The sequence below is a fragment of the Trichomycterus rosablanca genome, chromosome 10, assembly GCF_030014385.1.
Source record: "Trichomycterus rosablanca isolate fTriRos1 chromosome 10, fTriRos1.hap1, whole genome shotgun sequence".
Classification (NCBI taxonomy): Eukaryota; Metazoa; Chordata; class Actinopteri; order Siluriformes; family Trichomycteridae; genus Trichomycterus; species Trichomycterus rosablanca.
The window spans coordinates 27,709,611-27,727,501 of record NC_085997.1 but is presented as its reverse complement, the minus strand read 5'-3'; the positions used below and the strand labels follow the sequence as shown (position 1 = coordinate 27,727,501).

The 17,891-nt window shown below is 40.0% G+C and overlaps 1 protein-coding gene across 1 annotated transcript in view; it reads right to left on the bottom strand.

Annotated features, from left to right (window-relative positions):
• Nucleotides 1-17,891, bottom strand: part of nrg3b (neuregulin 3b) — a 362,708-nt gene that overhangs the window by 37,993 nt on the left and 306,824 nt on the right. The window contains exon 3 of the mRNA XM_063003063.1: nt 16,053-16,126. Coding sequence (XP_062859133.1) covers nt 16,053-16,126 — 74 coding nt within the window. The remainder of the gene's footprint in view (nt 1-16,052; nt 16,127-17,891) is intronic.

Genomic DNA, 17,891 nt, shown 5'->3' with positions numbered 1-17,891 from the left:
ACAAAATAAAAGCTGAAACACTAAATCACTTGGTCTCCTCGGTGCCAAAACGACTTTTAAGTGTGGTGAAAAAGAATGGCAACATTACAAAGTGGTAAATGCTTTTCTGTCCCAACCTTTTTGTAATGTGTTGCAGGCCTGAAATGCAGAAATGGATGTTTATTAATAAATGAAATGAACATGAAATATCTCAGGTTCATCCTGTCTGCAATCAAATAAAAGTCAAAGTAAATGTAAGGAACTCTGCATTTTTATTTTATTTGCATTTTCCATACTGTCCCAACTGTTTCTGATTTTTTTTTCTACCTGTGGCAGTGGTTACCACTTACCTTAATTTAGCAGGAAAAACAAGGACCTGGCAACAATTTGGAACTCAGGCATGGTTGATTTATATGCAGTTTTCTAAAAAAAAAAAAAACAGCTGCAAAACCAGCTTCAGCTAATTGCCAATGCAAGCAAATAAAATGGAATATGAAATATGTAATGGACCTTTTATGTGACCCTTTTTCTTATGTTTATGCATTAATGGAGGTGCAATTTATATCTTGCTATGAACACATTAATAATCAGTTCAGAATTATTTGGATAATAATTATTATTCTAAAGAATAACCAGATACCAGAAAATATATTTTAGCATACTAACATTTAGACAGCTTACACGAGCGAACAAACTCAGGGTGTGTTCAAAAACCTAGTGTGCTGCCTTACTGTCTACATAGGCAGCTGCCTCAGTAGAGAGGATTCTAATAAGCCATTGACTTATAAGTCAGGTTATTCGAATGCACTACTTAGACAGAGATTCCATCAGTTTTCGCTAACTAAGCTAACACAGTTAGCTTCATGCCATTCAAACCAATGGGATGGGGTGGTACAACGCGCTAGCATCTCAACTAACATCTCCCTTCGTGTGCCGAAAACGGTTACATTCGCTGAATTTGCAAATAAATACACTTGTACAAGTTTATACAAATGAAAAATTATAATTCATTTAAGTTTGAAAATAACTCTGTACGTTTCTCCGCACAGTCTGCCATGATTTTTATTTTTCTGTGAGAAAAGTTGTGCCGCACTGAATGCTGGGAATTGCCTTCACTGCTAAGGCAGCATCGGATGCTCCCTTGTTCTCGAGTCAAAATAGCGTTAAAATTTTAAGATACCTTACTAGTGAGCATATTAAAGCATCTAGGATTTCAAACAGTCTCCTTCTCGGGAGCGCACGTAGGATACATGTGTATGTAGAGAGCGCACTAGGTTTTCGAACACACCCTCATTTTCACAGAGGGCCACATCTGCATTATGGTGGCTCTCAAATGGCTGATTGTAACGTATCCTGCTGTGATTGCAGTCTGCCTTTTAAGTCTTGGACAATTTGTTGTCTTTCTTGGAAGCTAAATTCTGTGTTTGATGTCAAAATGTAAAATTTATACTGTATATTTATAATGTACATTTACATTTATGTTGTACTCCTTTACCACAGACACGGCCTCATAACACAAGAGACATACCAGTTTTTCTTCTTGAAGCACAAACTTGTATTCACTCTCCCATCTTTCATTAAATTAGCTTCCTTGTACAATTTCTAAATATTTCTAAACATCATCTAGTGGTGGGATGCGATCACTTTGCAGGTCACAAAATCGGCATGCATTGTGAGAGATGCATTTTATGTACGATTTTACAGTGTATTTTAAGACAATTGTTCTGCCCTCGCTAAGAGTTTTTCCCCCTTTCTCAGCTAGACAGACAGCCAACTCCCTCCAAAATACACCTAGGTCGGTTTTATTTGCTTTCCAACTGTACACTGTGTGCATCAGAATGTAGTAAAACTACAAAATAAAAACTATAAAAAACTTATTACAGTACATGCACATAGCTGTAGTTAAGTGTTACATGTAGTACAATATGAAATGTAACCAAACGTAGAATAGTGCTAACGAGTTCGCATTTTGTGTAAAAATACTAATTGCTATAGTAACGGTAATAAGCGTATTTAATTACGGAATTACGGTAAATTCGTAACTGAAACGCTGTAACATACTCGCTAAACATTTACAAACAACTGAGAATATAAATGTCTATAACTAACAGACAATGCTTCTGTATTGGATTACAAGAGAATTAACTTCTATTTATTATTGTTTACGCTACTGACTTTACCCCGCGTTCTTTTGCCGCTAAAACGTTAAAGCAAAGGTCGAAGTTAGTTGCCATGACTACGATGTCAAAAGTTGGCGCTTAAAGGCATAAGTAAGTCTCTGTAACTACTCGAACCATCACAACAATCAAACGTCTTTTAAGCTCTCGCGCGCCACATAAAATGACGTGGCGGGCCAAATCTGATTTGTTTGACACCCCTGGCTTACACTATAACTAATTGCTTTTCTACACTTGGTAAAAATTTACAAATTTCTCACACAGTGATTGAACAACAGAAGCAGGTTTGTCTGGGTCGTCCCAAAGGAAGTGAGACAGAAAGTCCAGGGCTTGTTAATAGGCTTGCATAACTTAGCCTGCTCAGCCTCTTGATTAGAATGAGAATCCAGCAATGATTGGTTGTGGAAATGGACTTTGTTTCGACTCACCCACCCAAGGGAAGCTCATAATTGTCTCTGCTGGTCACAAGTTTTTAGTCATTTCTTCACTGTTATCCCAGCTGTCACTTTTTCAACAATTTCTGGTCAAGTGGTGCATGTTAGTGAAAGATCAGCTCTCTGAATGCTGCCAGAGTTCCATTATATCCTCTCTCCAACCCTCAGAACCTCAGGGATTGACAAAAAGCGGAGCACTCGTGTTCGTTCTGAACAGCTCTCCATTTTCACGCCCCTGTAATATAATCTCGTTTAAATTAAAGGTAAAACCGTTAGACATAATTGCTTTTCTGACAGAGGTGGCACAAGGTTTTTAAACAGACTCTTGCTTACAAGTCTTGTATAAAACCAGACAGAAAACCATCTGTTAGTTGATGAATTAAATAATGACAGGGTATTTCACATATATTTACGCACTCATTAGTATGAGAATAATAACTGTGTTAGCATCTGAGATGGGGTAATGAGTAAATGACATGTAATTTGGCTTTTATGTGACCGTCCTTTTATACACTGATCAGCCATAACATTAAAGCCCCCTCCTTGTTTCTATACTCACTGTCCATTTTGTCAGCTCCACTTACCATATAGCAGCACTTTGTAGTTCTACAATTACTGACTGTAGTCCATATGTTTCCCTACATACCTTTTTAGCCTGCTTTCACCCTGTTCTTCAATGGTCAGGACCCCCACAGGACCACGACAGAGCAGGTATTATTTAGGTGGTGGATCATTCTCAGCACTGCAGTGACAATGACATGGTGGTGGTGTGTTAGTGTGTGTTGTGCTGGTATGAGTGTATCAGACACAGCAGTGCTGATGGAGTTTTTAAACACCTCACTGTCACTGCTGGACTGAGAATAGTCCACCAACCAAAAACATCCAGCCAACAGCGCCCTGTGGGCAGCGTCCTGTGACCACTGATGAAGGTCTAGAAGATGACCAACTCAAACAGCAGCAACAGATGAGCAATCGTCTCTGACATCTACAAGGGACCAACCAGGTAGGAGTGTCTAATAGAGTGGACCGTGAGTGGACACAGTATTTAAAAACTCCAGCAGTGCTGCTGTGTTTTATCCACTCATAGCAGCACAACACACACTAACACACCACCACCATGTCAGTGTCACTGCAGTGCTGAGAATAATCCACCACCTAAATAATACCTACTCTGTGGTGGTCCTGTGGGGGTCCTGACCATTGAAGAACAGGGTGAAAGCAGGTTATAAAGGTATGTAGAGAAACAGATGGACTACAGTCAATAATTGTAGAACTACAAAGTGCTTCTTTATGGTAAGTGGAGCTGATAAAATGGACAGTGAGTGTAGAAACAAGGAGGTGGTTTTAATGTTATGGTTGATCAGTGTATATTGATTATGGAGAGACAACAGCTCTTTACTGGGCATCTAAACTGGGCAAGCCATAGCCTAGTGGTTAAGGCAGGGGATTACAGATTTTTTTTACTTCTAAAACTAAAGCAATTCATTTTTCACCCACAGGAGACATTTTTGATTAGTCTCGCTGACCACGCACACACGCATGTTTAATGTTATCCAGTTCAGTCTGTCCGTTGGCTAGCAAAACTTTAAAATAAGGCTAACAGTGAAGATAAATCGGTGTCAAAAACAATGATGGCTGTTATAGGACATGTGTGTGTGCCTTTTTGAGAGGTGTATAGTGGGAGATGCTCTGTTCACAATATTGCAATAAGTGATTCAGGAGTCGATTTGTATGAAGCGAAGCTTGTGCACTTTCTAAGTTTCTCTCCTCAGTCATCTCTCTGTTTTTGCTGTAATTAATGAATGCTGCGGTTTTAAATAAACTCCATCCTTACAGGTGGGAGACTTAATTAAACTGGCTATTACCACAGAGCGGTAGTCAGAACCATTCTGCCCGTAGAGCTAAAAGTTATCTCCCCTGAGTTTTCTGTCAGTCAAAGCAGAGTATCCTGAACCAGCAAACTTAGCAGTTCATGTACTTTTGCCTCTACTCTTATCTACATCAAAAGCAAGTCCCGTTTACGATTTACGACTAGTTGAATTTCTATAATGTGCTTGCAGAATATGTTCAGTCGTCGCATTGAATAATATTGGGCTTTCATTATTTCAATTAGCAAAAATACATCGTATGTATGATGTGCATAACGTTATTTATATTATTTTAGCTTGCCAAGAGCTTTCGCAACAGCGTCTGTGTGAGGGTTGATTGGGTTGTTTGAGTTGTCCAAAAAAACACTGGGATAGGCCGATCAGGTGGCGCAGCAGTAAAAACACACTGGAACCAGAGCTTGGATCTCGAATACATCGTATCGAATCTCAGCTCTGCATGCCGGCTAGGCTGAGCGGCCACATGAACAACGATTGGCCTGTTGTTCATATGGGCGGGACTAAGCCGGATGGGGTCTCTATCTCATAACTAATGCAATTACGACCTCTGCTGGCTGATTGATGGCGCCTGCACAGAGATGAGAAAAGAGGGGTCTCAGGGTGTGTCTCTTCGTACACAGTGCTGAGCTGCACTGCACTGTCAAAGTGTAGGTGATAAGATGCATACGGCATGCTGCCCACGTGTCGGAGGGGGCGTGGGTTAGCTTCGTTCTCTTCAATCAGATCAGGGATCGGCATTGGTGGAAAGGAAGCATGATGCAATCGGGCAATGGGACACGCTAAAAAGGGAGAAAAAGGGGAGAGAATGCATAAACAAAATAAAAAAAACAACAACTCTGGGATAGGGTACTGGACTCGTAATCAGAAGGCTGGTAAATGCGGAAAGGGTAAATGTAAACTAAAACTAACACAGACTTACTAATCCCCTGTATTTCCCAAAAAACCTATAGGGTTTCAGCAGATTTGTGTTCTTGGACTGTTTTATACTTAAACTAAGGTAAGAACATGTTGAGGAAGCACTTCTGTAAGTCGCCCCAGATAAGAGTGTCTGGAAAATGTAAAAGGGTATTAGCACTAATAAAAAACTGGCTGGACTGATTCTACAAAAATAACTCAACCCTAATACTGTTTAAGAACACACACACACACAACTGGAGCAGCTAAAGTAAATAATATAATAATACTATGGGGTTGATTTACTAAGAATTTGTATTTGTAAAATCACCCACAGACGCTTCGGTAACAAAAGTGCAAATGTGAATAATGGCAAATCCACTCTGCATGTTTTCTGTTATGAATATCCAATTTTGGGTGTTTATACTGAAGGATTAAAATAAAGAACAGACTGAATGCCATTAGCATTTATTTAGAACCAGCAATGTGAAGCTGCAAATCCTTTTGAGAGCATCTGTAAAAAATTTAACACAGGAAAAAAGGCAGATATTAATTGATGTGCAATTTGCACAATGACAGTAGTTACATTTACATGGTACAGATGTCAGGAATGTATTCATCTGAACTGCCACATTTTACACACTAGCGTCTACTGAAAATGCATTCCATGCACATGTAAGATCTGCCTTCCTGTTAATACTGTGTATTTGTATTCTCTTAGTGGTTTATTTTTCGCAGATGTAGATGCCCTCACTGACTTAACATTTCAACATCACATGAAATATGAGTGTAGTGTAACAGAGAATGTGTTTGCTCCTGCACTCAAGTGACTGCGTTGATTACAACCCAACGGCACATGCCTGTTCAGTCCTTGTTTGCCTTGATGAGGTATTAGTGTAATGATTTATTCATCCATTCTATTCTGATAACTACTACACCCAGATCAGAGTCAAAGTAGGTCCAGGGCCACTTGGGAACACTGGGCAATGAAGAACAGTCGATGAATTCTTAGCTTGAAAGGTGTGTGGGTGTGTTGATGCGTGCATGTATGTGTGTGTGGGGGGGGGGGTTAAAAGTACCAAATGAAAACCCATGTAATATGTAAAAAAAAAAACATTGTTATAGTCTCTGAAGGTGCTGTTGGGCTCTTGAGCAAGGCTCTTAACCTTCAGTTGCTCAGACTGTATACTGTAACTGTAATGTAAGTCGCTTTGGATAAAGGCGTCCGCTAAATGCGAAAAGGGTAAATGTAAACTGAAACTCACACACACTTACTAATCCCCTATATTTACCAAAAAAACCTATAGGGTTTCAGCAGATTTGTGTTCTTGGACTGTTTTATACTTAAACTAAGGTAAGGAAATGTTGAGGAAGCACTTCTGTAAGTCGCCCCAGATAAGAGTGTCTGGAAAATGTAAAAGGGTATTAGCACTAATATAAAACTGGCTGGACTGATTCTACAAAAATAACTCAACCCTAATACTGTTTAAGGATATTTTGGGGGTTTCTACGATAGAAAAAGAATATAATATGCTATAATAGTAGCTTATGAAAGAAAACACACACACACAACTGAAGCAGCTAAAGTAATTAATATAATAATATTATGGGGTTGATTTACTAAGAATTTGCATTTGTAAAATCACCCACAAACACTTCGGTAACAAAAGTGCAAATGTGAATAATGGCAAATCCACTCTGCATGTTTTCTGTTATGAATATCCAATTTTGGGTGTTTATACTGAAGGATTAAAATAAAGAACAGACTGAATGCCATTAGCATTTATTTAAACCCAGCAGTGTGAAGCTGCAAATCATTTTGAGAGCATCTGTAAAAAATTAAACACAAGAAAAAAGGCAGATATTAATTGATGGAGACACGAGTCTGCGACGCACGCAAGTCGCACACACAGCGACTTCAGACTCAACTCAGACTCTTTTCAGACTCTGACTCATGACTCGCAAAAAAATTACTCGTACGCAATAGCGTCAGCATGTGTTAACATTAGTTAAGTGTGACAATTATATATATATATATATATATATATATATATATATATATTATTATTATTATTATAAATATTCTGCTCTCTAATAACGCTCCGGTCGTTTTAACCCGCAACGCACGCAATGGGCAAATGTTACAGTCAGCTTCCGGCGTAGTGATGAAGCATCACTCCCTACTCCCTACACAGTTTGAAGTTCACTTCATTTGCACATTTTCATCACCTTTGGATTGGAATCTCACTTTAAATGGTGGAATACCCTACGTAGTGCACTTCACAGGAACAACTGGGGTGAATAGAACGCTCCTACAAAATTGGCGTTAATGGTTGAAAGAGCGCTTTCTGAACCAATCAGACCTTCTGATTTTAATTTTTAGTAAGTAATGCTGTTATTTGCATTTATTCAGTTTGCGTCACACAGATGATGTGTCAATGAAACACTTGATTGGCTTTCTAACGAGTTAGTGTTTTATTTCACAACTGGGAAAAGTTTGGAGATTTTTAATAAGCACATTTACAAAATAACGGATTATATTCCTAATGGGACACACGGTTATACATTTAATAGCATTTGGAAGAACATAAGCTAAGGTAAGCAGTGGTTATAATTTTTTTTGCTGTGTTTTGGACTTTGGCCGCTGTGTTGTGATTTATCTTGAGCTTTTGTTTTGCAATGAAAACAAAACGTATCAGTTTAAGCTTTTAACTGGTACCTTCTTGTTATGGAAATTACATTAATTTGCACAATGACTAGGAAAGTAAAGGCACTAAGTAAAACAGCAAAATACAGTTGCTAATCTGTTGTTGTTTTTTATCTGAACTTACATATTATTTGTTTATTTCTACGCTACATTTCCAATATATGTTTTGTGTATATTAGATTGACTTGACTTGGACTCTAGCCTAAAGACTTGTGACTTGACTCGGACTCTAGCCTAAAGACTTGTGACTTGACTTGGACTCTAGTCTAAAGACTCGTGACTTGACTCGGACTCTAGCCTAAAGACTCGTGACTTGACTTGGACTCTAGCCTAAAGACTTGTGACTTGACTTGGACTTTAGCCTAAAGACTTGTGACTTGACTTGGACTCTAGTCTAAAGACTCGTGACATGACTCGGACTCTAGCCTAAAGACTTGTGACTTGACTTGGACTCTAGTCTAAAGACTCGTGACTTGACTCGGACTCTAGCCTAAGGACTCGTGACTTGACTTGGACTCTAGCCTAAAGACTTGTGACTTGACTTGGACTCTAGCCTAAAGACTTGTGACCTGACTTGGACTCTAGTCTAAAGACTCGTGACTTGACCGGACTCTAGTCTAAAGACTTGTGACTTGACTCGGACTCTAGCCTAAAGACTTGTGACTTGACTCAGACTCTAGTCTAAAGACTCGTGACTTGACTCAGACTCTAGTCTAAAGACTCGTGACTTGACTCGGACTCTAGTCTAAAGACTCGTGACTTGACTCGGACTCTAGCCTAAAGACTTGTGACTTGACTCGGACTCTAGCCTAACGATTCGTGACTTGAGAACATCTCTGCCAGGGCCACTTGAGAACACTGAATGAAGAACAGTCGATTAATCCTTAGCACATTTTAAAAGGTGTGTGGGTGGGTGGGTGCAAGGGTGTATGGTGGGGGGGGTTAGAGTACCAAAAGAAAACTCATCTGATATGTAAAAAAAACAATGTTATAGTCTCTGAGGGCATTCTGGGATGCAATTCTTCCCTGAAAAATGAATACCAGAGTCTGCAGTCTGCTGCTGTAGGAAAAGCGAAAGATAAAGAATGAAAGAGAGAACCAAAGAGAGAAAGCAGGAGAGAGAGAGAGAGAAAGAGAGAGAGAGAGAGAGAGAGAGAGAGAGAGAGAACAATCTCTGATATAGACCAGTAGCTCCTGCCCTCCCTGCAGGAATTCTCAACTACAGAACATTTGATAGATTACAGAGGATGCACACCTGTTTACCGACAGCTCTTAATTATTCCATTTTAGTATGCTGCATGTGTGATGGAGTGAATTTGGAATTTAAAGCTACACATCAGCACGGGTGGATGTGCTGGCATTGCTATTTTGGTCTATTTTGCTCACTAGACACGCTATTTAATATTTGGCATGTGGAGAAAACAGATGTCTTTTAAAACACTGTCGAGCATCGAGAGACAAAAGGCACAGGCGGTGATTCAGGAGGTCTGTCTGACTGATAAAGCCAGTGCTGGATGAGTTTTACGGCTGCTGAGGCTGATTGCCCTTCATAACAAATACATGTTCATGCATATGCATGTGTAATCACAGTGCTGTCATAAGTCGCTCATGACGCATCATTAAGCGTGGGTACAAATTGATCCCTCAGGATCCTGCATTGCCTGGCATACAGACAAGTTGTGGTAAAGTATAGTGTTCTATTCCAAGCACAAAGTACCCTTAGAAAAGGGACCAATTTCAGTGATGAGCATTATATACTCCTTCACTCACTTTCTATACCGCTTATCCTAATCAGGGTAGAGGGAGTGGGGGCATGTTGGACCCTGGAGAGGGTGCCAGTCCATCGCAGGGCAGATACACCAATCAACCATAACATTAAAACTACCTCCTTGTTTTTACACTCACTGTCCATTTTGTCAGCTCCACTTACCATATAGAAGCACTTTGTAGTTCTACAATTACTGACTGTCATCCATCTGTTTCTCTGCATGCTTTGTTAGCCCCCTTTCACCCTGTTCTTCAATGGTCAGGACCCCCAAAGGACCACTACAGAGCAGGTATTATTTAGGTGGTGGATCATTCTCAGCACTGCAGTGACACTGACATGGTGGTGGTTTGTTAGTGTGTGTTGTGCTGGTATGAGTGAATAAGACACAGCAGCGCTGCTGAAGTTTTTAAATACCATGTCCACTCACTGTCCACTCTTTTAGACACTCCTACCTAGATGGTCCACCCTGTAGATGTAAAGTCAGAGACGATCGCTCATCTCTTGCTGCTATTTGAGTTGGTCATCTTCTAAACCTTCATCAGTGGTCACAGGACGCTGCCCACGGGGTGCTGTTGGCTGGATATATTTTTGGTTGGTGGACTATTCTCAGTCCAGCAGTGACAGTGAGATGTTTAAAAACTCCAGCAGCGCTGCTGTGTCTTATCGACTCATACCAGCACAACACACACTAACACACCACCACCATGTCAGTGTCACTGCAGTGCTGAGAATGATCTAACACCCAAATAATACCTGCTCTGTAGTGGTCCTGGGAGAGTCCTGACCATTGAAGAACAGGGTGAAAGGGGGCTAAGGTGTCCCAAAATTCACGCAAGAAGTAATTTTGATAGAGAACACAGGTTTTTAATTAAAAATTGTAAATTTTTAATTGATTCATAAAGTATACAGTATAGGGTTATGTATGGAATAGCATATTGGGTAAATGGCCTCCACGGCTTTGCTGGCACATACGCACTCTTTTGTCGAAATTTTCCATGACCGTTTTGCATAAATGTGGCTGAATTTCGTTGATACAGCGCTCAATTTCCTCCTTCAAGGCGTGGGTGGTTGTGGGCTTGATGGCATAAACCATAGACTTCAAAAAACTCCAAAGAAAAAAGTCCAACGACGTTAAATCGCATGATCTGGGCGGCCAATTCTGATCACGAAAACGGGAAATTACACGACCAGGAAATGACTCATGCAGTAATTGAATTGTTTCTCGGGCTGTATGGCATGTGGCACCGTCTTGTTGAAAGCACATGTCGTCCACATCCATATCTTGCAATTTAGGCACAAAAAGCTGGATTATCATGTCGCAATAGCGAGCACCATTAACTGTTATTGCCTGACCAGCCGCATTTTCGAAGAAGAATGGTCCGATGATGCCTCCAGCCCAAAATCCGCACCAAACAGTGACACGTTGTGGATGCATTTGTTTCTCAACAATCACTCGTGGATTTTCTGAACCCCAAATGCGACAATTTTGATGATTAATGAAGCCATCAAGATGAAAATGAGCCTCATCGCTTAAGATGACTTTGTTCGAAAAATCGGCATCCACTTGTTGTTGTTCCAAAATCCATTCAACGAACTCTCTTCGCTGTGCGTTGTCAGTAGGCTTCAGTTCTTGACTCAGTTGAACTTTGTAAGCATGAAGATGCAAATCTTTCGTGAGAATACGCTGTAGAGAGCTTCTGGAAATGTTCAATTCTTGACCACGGTGCCGAATTGATGTTCCTGGACTCTCAGCAACACTCTCACGAACTGCTTCGATGTTTTGTGTTGAACGACTTGTTGAAGGACGGCCAGAGTGTCTAAGATCACTAATTGATCCAGTCTCCCTGAATTTTTTAATTAATCTCTTCACAGTTGATGAAGTTAAATCACTATTCTGACCATATTTTGTACGAAAATTGCGAACTGTAGCTGCCAAACCTTCATTATTTTTAAAATATTGCTCAACAATGAAAACGCGTTGTTCTTTCGTGTAGCGCTCCATTTTTAATAACCCTGAACTGTGAGCTGTCACGCTGTCTTTTTTTTTCGTTGGCAACACTTTACCGCACAAATGGCGCCAAATTCAAATCTTGCGTGACTTTTGGGACACCCTATATATGGTAAGTGGAGCTGATAAAATGGACAGTGAGTGTAGAAACAAGGAGGTGGTCATAATGTTATGCCTGATCGGTGTACACGTTTCAGAAAAATTTTACATTAAACTTGTTAACTTTCATCAAAAACTAATATAGAGTAAAATGTAAATAAATACAGATAAAGGCACAAATACGGTGCCAAAGCAACATTCGAGTAAAAAACAAAAAATGCATTAGTGGCCCTGTTATAATTATGATCAAACTATATAAAACATTTGTCGTCTGACTCTAAAATTGCTCTAAACTACCATTCACCAATAAACCTGTCAGAACATAATGATTTTTGTAACTGAAAGCTTCCGTAAACTATTGCGGCATCCCAAAATAAAGATTCCTCCCTTGGGCAAGTCAGTTATAAAATCTGTCTCCTTCAAGTCACTGGCTGCACAGTTGGATTCCTGTGAGACTGCAGCTTTTCTACACAGGAGGCCATCATAATCTACAGCTCCTGATCAGCACTCAGAAAGTAGCAAACCCAAACTCACACAGAAACCTTCCTTTTGACCCCCTGATATTGCTGATGTACACCGATCAGACATAACATTATGAATACCTTCCTAATATTGTGTTGGTCATCAGACATCAATAAACCATTAAAATCTAATAGAAAAATCAATAAAGATAAATACAATAAAAAATAAAAATCAGTACAAACTCACCCATAAAATCAATACAATCTCTAAACAGTGAAAGTGGTCAAAAGAAATATTGGGGTAGTAGTACCAAGTAGTACCAATCAAGTTCGAAAGATTAGCAGTAGGCTAGCTTGAAGAGGTGAGTTTTAAGGTGGGATTTAAAAGTAGAGATTGGGAGGGTGTTCCAGAGAGAAGGGGCAGAGTGGCTTAAAGCCCTCGCGCCCATAGTCGACAGGCGGACAGAAGGAATAGAAAGCCGGAAGGCTGAGGAAGACCTAAGAGTGAGGGTGGGATTGTAGACTTGGAGTAAATCAGAGATGTAAGAGGACACCACTTTTCCTTCCTTGGACCACTTTTGATAGACTGACCACTGACAGACCGGGAACACCCCACAAGAGCTGCAGTTTTGGAGATGCTCTGACCCAGTCGTCTAGCCATCTCAATTTGGACCTTTTCAAACTCACTCAAATCCTTACGCTTGCCCATTTTTCCTGCTTCTAACACATCAACTTTGAGGATAGAATGTTCACTTGTTGCCTAATATATCCCACCCACTAACAGGTGCCGTGATGAAGAGATAATCAGTGTTATTTACTTTACCTGTCAGTGCTCATAATGTTATCCCTGGTCGGTGTATGGGTAGTATAGATAATACTGACCCATACTGGTTTCTTTTTAATTTTTGATACTGTGAAAGCCAGGAAAGAAGAGCACACATTAAGTAAGATTTCTCTTCTGAGTGGGTCAGTACAGAAATGAAGAATGATAGCTGACCAATTATTTTCAATGATGCATTTCGCAGCAGTAGATTCTGCTAAAGCTCAAAGGACAGAAAAAGCCTCGGTGGCAGATAAAGCCCCGAACGGCCTCAGGGGAGGGGGGGGGGGGGGGGGGGGGTGATTTGTGGCTCATTTGGTGGGTTAAGTGAATAAAGACGCACTGACCCATAAACAAGCACTGGGCGTACCAGTGGAGCGAGAACAAAACAAACAGTGGCCTCAATAGGGTGGAATAAAGAAACATTGCGAACATAATGGGCTATAAAAATGCAAAGCATGAAAGCTGACATGATATATTGGGGCTTGTGATTTCTCTTTATAAGGGTCGCTGGGTGGCAAACTGTATTTGATACCGTGGCAGTGTTATAAATCAAGCACATTATCTGGATTAAGCGGCTCGTCTTTGTCAAAACTCTCTAGGAGAAAAACAAAACAAGAAGATGAAGACAGCTCTGGCAACGGTCGCCTCTGAAACGTTCTGTGCTGGATTTTTTTCTCAGCAGGCAGATGTGAGACAGGGGCACGCAGATAATGTAAGTGTATCTATGATAAAGATGACGGTACTTCTAGTAAAAGGAGCTCTACCTCTTGTAATGCTAGATAGAGGCCAATCTGAAAATCAGATCTGGCAGGGCAGATTCCATTACCAGGCACACAGCGGGTCCGTGACTTCAAACAGCAGCAAATAGGAGTTTAGGATTCTATTCAGCTCAGTGGAATAAAATACCCTTTAAAAAGCAAAACCAGTTCATATGGCTATTGGAAAGCCTCGTCTAAGATTCACGCTGGGTATTCTTGCTCCTTACCTCTTTACATCCTACTGTTCCTTTTGTGGAATATTTTTTTATGTTCAAGTCCAGCAACACTCACTTTGCAGCTGTCAGGGTTTTACACCTGTAGTCCTGGGTCATATAAAACACACTGGGTTCAATTGGGTTTGGTTGCTAGTTCCTAACCTTCATTGACAAAGCAAGCACTCTGCAAACTTTCTGTCTATAAACCTGTTCCAGACTCAAATACTAACTGCTCTATTCGAGGTATTGGCAACTTGATATGTTAGTCCCTGTATTAATCAACTGGAACACCGAAAACAAATGATTTCAGCATTGACCACAAATTAGCAGGACAGTTTCTGCAATTCTTTGTATTCTAGAGACATATGAGAAAAACAAGCTAAAATACAGCCACACAGGGTTGGTTGTGACTAGGGCTGGCACCGATCCGATACTCTGTATTGGTATCGGTCCGATATTGGCCCAAATCACTGGATAAGATATCGAAAGAAAAAACGTGTAATCCGATACTCTTGCTTAATGTAAATAACACTTAATGTAAATAACACTTAATGTAAATAACACTTAATGTAAATAACACTTAATGTAAATAACACTTAATGTAAATAAGGCCATTGTTTGTGTGTAAAGCAAATAACACACAAAGATACGTTCCAACAGAGTGCCGTTTATTGCCTGCTCACTCGGCAACTGCCGTAACAAGGTGCATCTTGATGATATCATTAACATGTGCCACTGATCTACAACTCATCTGCAACAGCTATTCAGAAATTAAAACACACTGATCTACTTAAACTTTTAGCATTTTAAAAAATCATCTACTACTGCCACATCTAAAAACACTGTTTTAACACAATAAAAATCGCTTTAGAAATGATTAATTATCTTGTCCCGGTTTGGAGATATCTCACATCCTTAATGATTAATCCATTAATGTTATGAAATAAAACAAACGACACCATTTCCCTTTTAGCCACAGATGTCCTCTTCAAAATCCAGCAGGGTTTTTTAATAAGCACCCTTTGGTTTTTAATAATCTAAAAACGTGACAGAACTTTCACATAAAATATCAACCAAACACTGCGTCAATTCTAACTGGTCCATCGCGTTTGATTTACATCCACATCTTCCAATTGTAGACACTTTAGACGCTTTTGGTGCTGGAGCCTATCCCAGCTGTTCAATGGGCAAACAGTAACACTTGCTGTGATGCGACAGTGCTACCCACCGAGCCACCATGCCACCTGTTAAAATCAGTTTATTTAATTATTATAATTTTTCTCTGCGACCTATTTTTTGGCACGTGACCCACTCCAGTGTTGCTAAAATATGTCAACCATGAATTAGAATTTAACAGAATAGAATTACAATAGAATGTAACAAAGGTGTCACTGTCCACAGTTAAAATAGCCCACCATGTGTAGAAAGGAAGAACCTGTTCCAAAATCAGTCTGCACTTTAAAGCTTGACTGAAGTTTGTAGTTCATCAAATATGTATATAAAAAAATCTGACCTCAAACCTGTGAAGTGGTTACAGTGTCAAATCAAGAAACATAACCTAAGAAATATAACCTAAGAAATATAACCAAACATCAGGTTTGTTGTATGTACATTTTAAACAAGCAGATCTTCTTATATTTACACATCAAAAGTCTACGTTTAATGTCAACTTTGTGATATTTTGGTTTAATGGCTTTTACCACTGGCACCAATGACTAAAACACAGAGAGCAGATTCAGTCTCAGTAGCATGATATTTACTCTGATAAAGAAAATGGGTTGTGTGTTTATCTGGAGTAAAGCAAATATCTTCCTGTAAAAAGCAGTAAACAAGAAAAACCTACTTGGATCAGATAGGATGGGGTCCGTCTTCGGTACAAATTGATCACAGCGAAGTCCACGATAACCCTCTTTACACCTGCAATAGAAGAGATGGGGTAATTTATTATTTAGGCATGTCAGACAGCACTAAATCCTTTAATCCTTTAGTAAGGTGTAAATCATTATAACCATACCATCTTTGGAAAATACATAACCCTATGTGTAGTCAGCAGTTACCATCATGGTTACTATATTAAAATGATACAATGTGGTTTACACTCACTAACCCAACCACTCATTCACCCACTCACTCACTTAGTAACCCAACCACTCGCTCACTCACTCACTTAGTAACCCAACCACTCGCTCACTCACTCAGTAACCCAACCACTCATTCACTCACTGACCCAACCACTCACTCAATAGCTAGCTCACTCACTAACCCAACCACATTTACTCACTCACTCAGTAACCCAACCACTTAGTAACTAACCCAACCACTCATTCACCCACTCACTCAGTAACCCAACCACTCATTCACCCACTCACTCAGTAACCCAACCACTCACTCACTAACTCACTCAGTAACCCAAACACTCACTCACTCAATAACCCACTCACTCTCTCACTTAGTAACCCACTCACTCATTTAGTAACCCAACCACTCCCTCCCTCACTTACAAACCCAGACACTCTCTCAGTCACTCACTCACTAACCCAGCCACTCACTCACTAACTAACCCAGTCACTCACTCACTAACTAATCCAACCACTCATTCACTCACTCAGTCACTTACTAACCCAACCACTCATTTACTCATTTACTCACTAACCCACTCACTCACTCACTAACCCAACCACCCACTCACTCACTAACCCAACCACCCACTCACTCAGCCACTCCCTCACTCACTAACTAACCCACTCACTCACTCACTCACTCAGTAACCCAACCACTCACTTAGTAACCCCACCACTCCCTCACTCACTCACAAACCCAGACACTCACTCAGTCACTCCCTCACTGACTCACTAACCCAGCCACTCACTCACTAACCCAACCACTCCCTTACTCACTAACCCAACCATTTACTCACTGAGACACCTACTGGCAATTTAGAGTGGACAAAGCATCTTATACACCTAAAGAAAACCCTTCTGACAGTTGGCAAAGATGAGGATCCCCAGGACACACGTTGCTGTGCAGCACTAAATCTACCAGTGTGAGACGGATAAAGGATTTAAAAGATATAGAAAATGATAAAATGTATTCCACGGTACCTAGAGGACCTTCACACAAAACAAAGACAACATAAACACACAAATTGAAGAAAAGGATCAAATGTGGGTCCCTGGAGCTGTGCAGCACCAACATTACTAGCTTTGCCACTAAGATGTGTACTGAAACTGTCATTAAACTGTACAATCTGTCATATATATATACAACCCCAAATCAGAAAAGGTTAGGACAGTATGGAAAATGCAGATAAAATAATGCAGTGTTCCTCACAATGACTTTTATTTGATTGCAGAACATTTGAACCCAAGATATTTCATGTTTTATCTGCTCAACTTAATTTCATTTGTTAATATACCTCCATTCCTGCATTTCGTGGGAAATTTAGGGCTACTAATGAGGTGAAAAAACTAAATAATTATGTGATTCCAAACAGATGAAGTTAACAGGTGATTGTAATCATGTTTTGGTACAAAAACAGCATCCAGGAAATCTTTGATGAGCAAAGATGATCAGAGGATCTCCAGTTTGTCAACAAATGTGTGAGAAAATTATTGAAATCTTTAAAAACAATGTACCTCAAAAAAAGATTAGAAGGGATTTGAATATTTCTCCCTCTACAGTG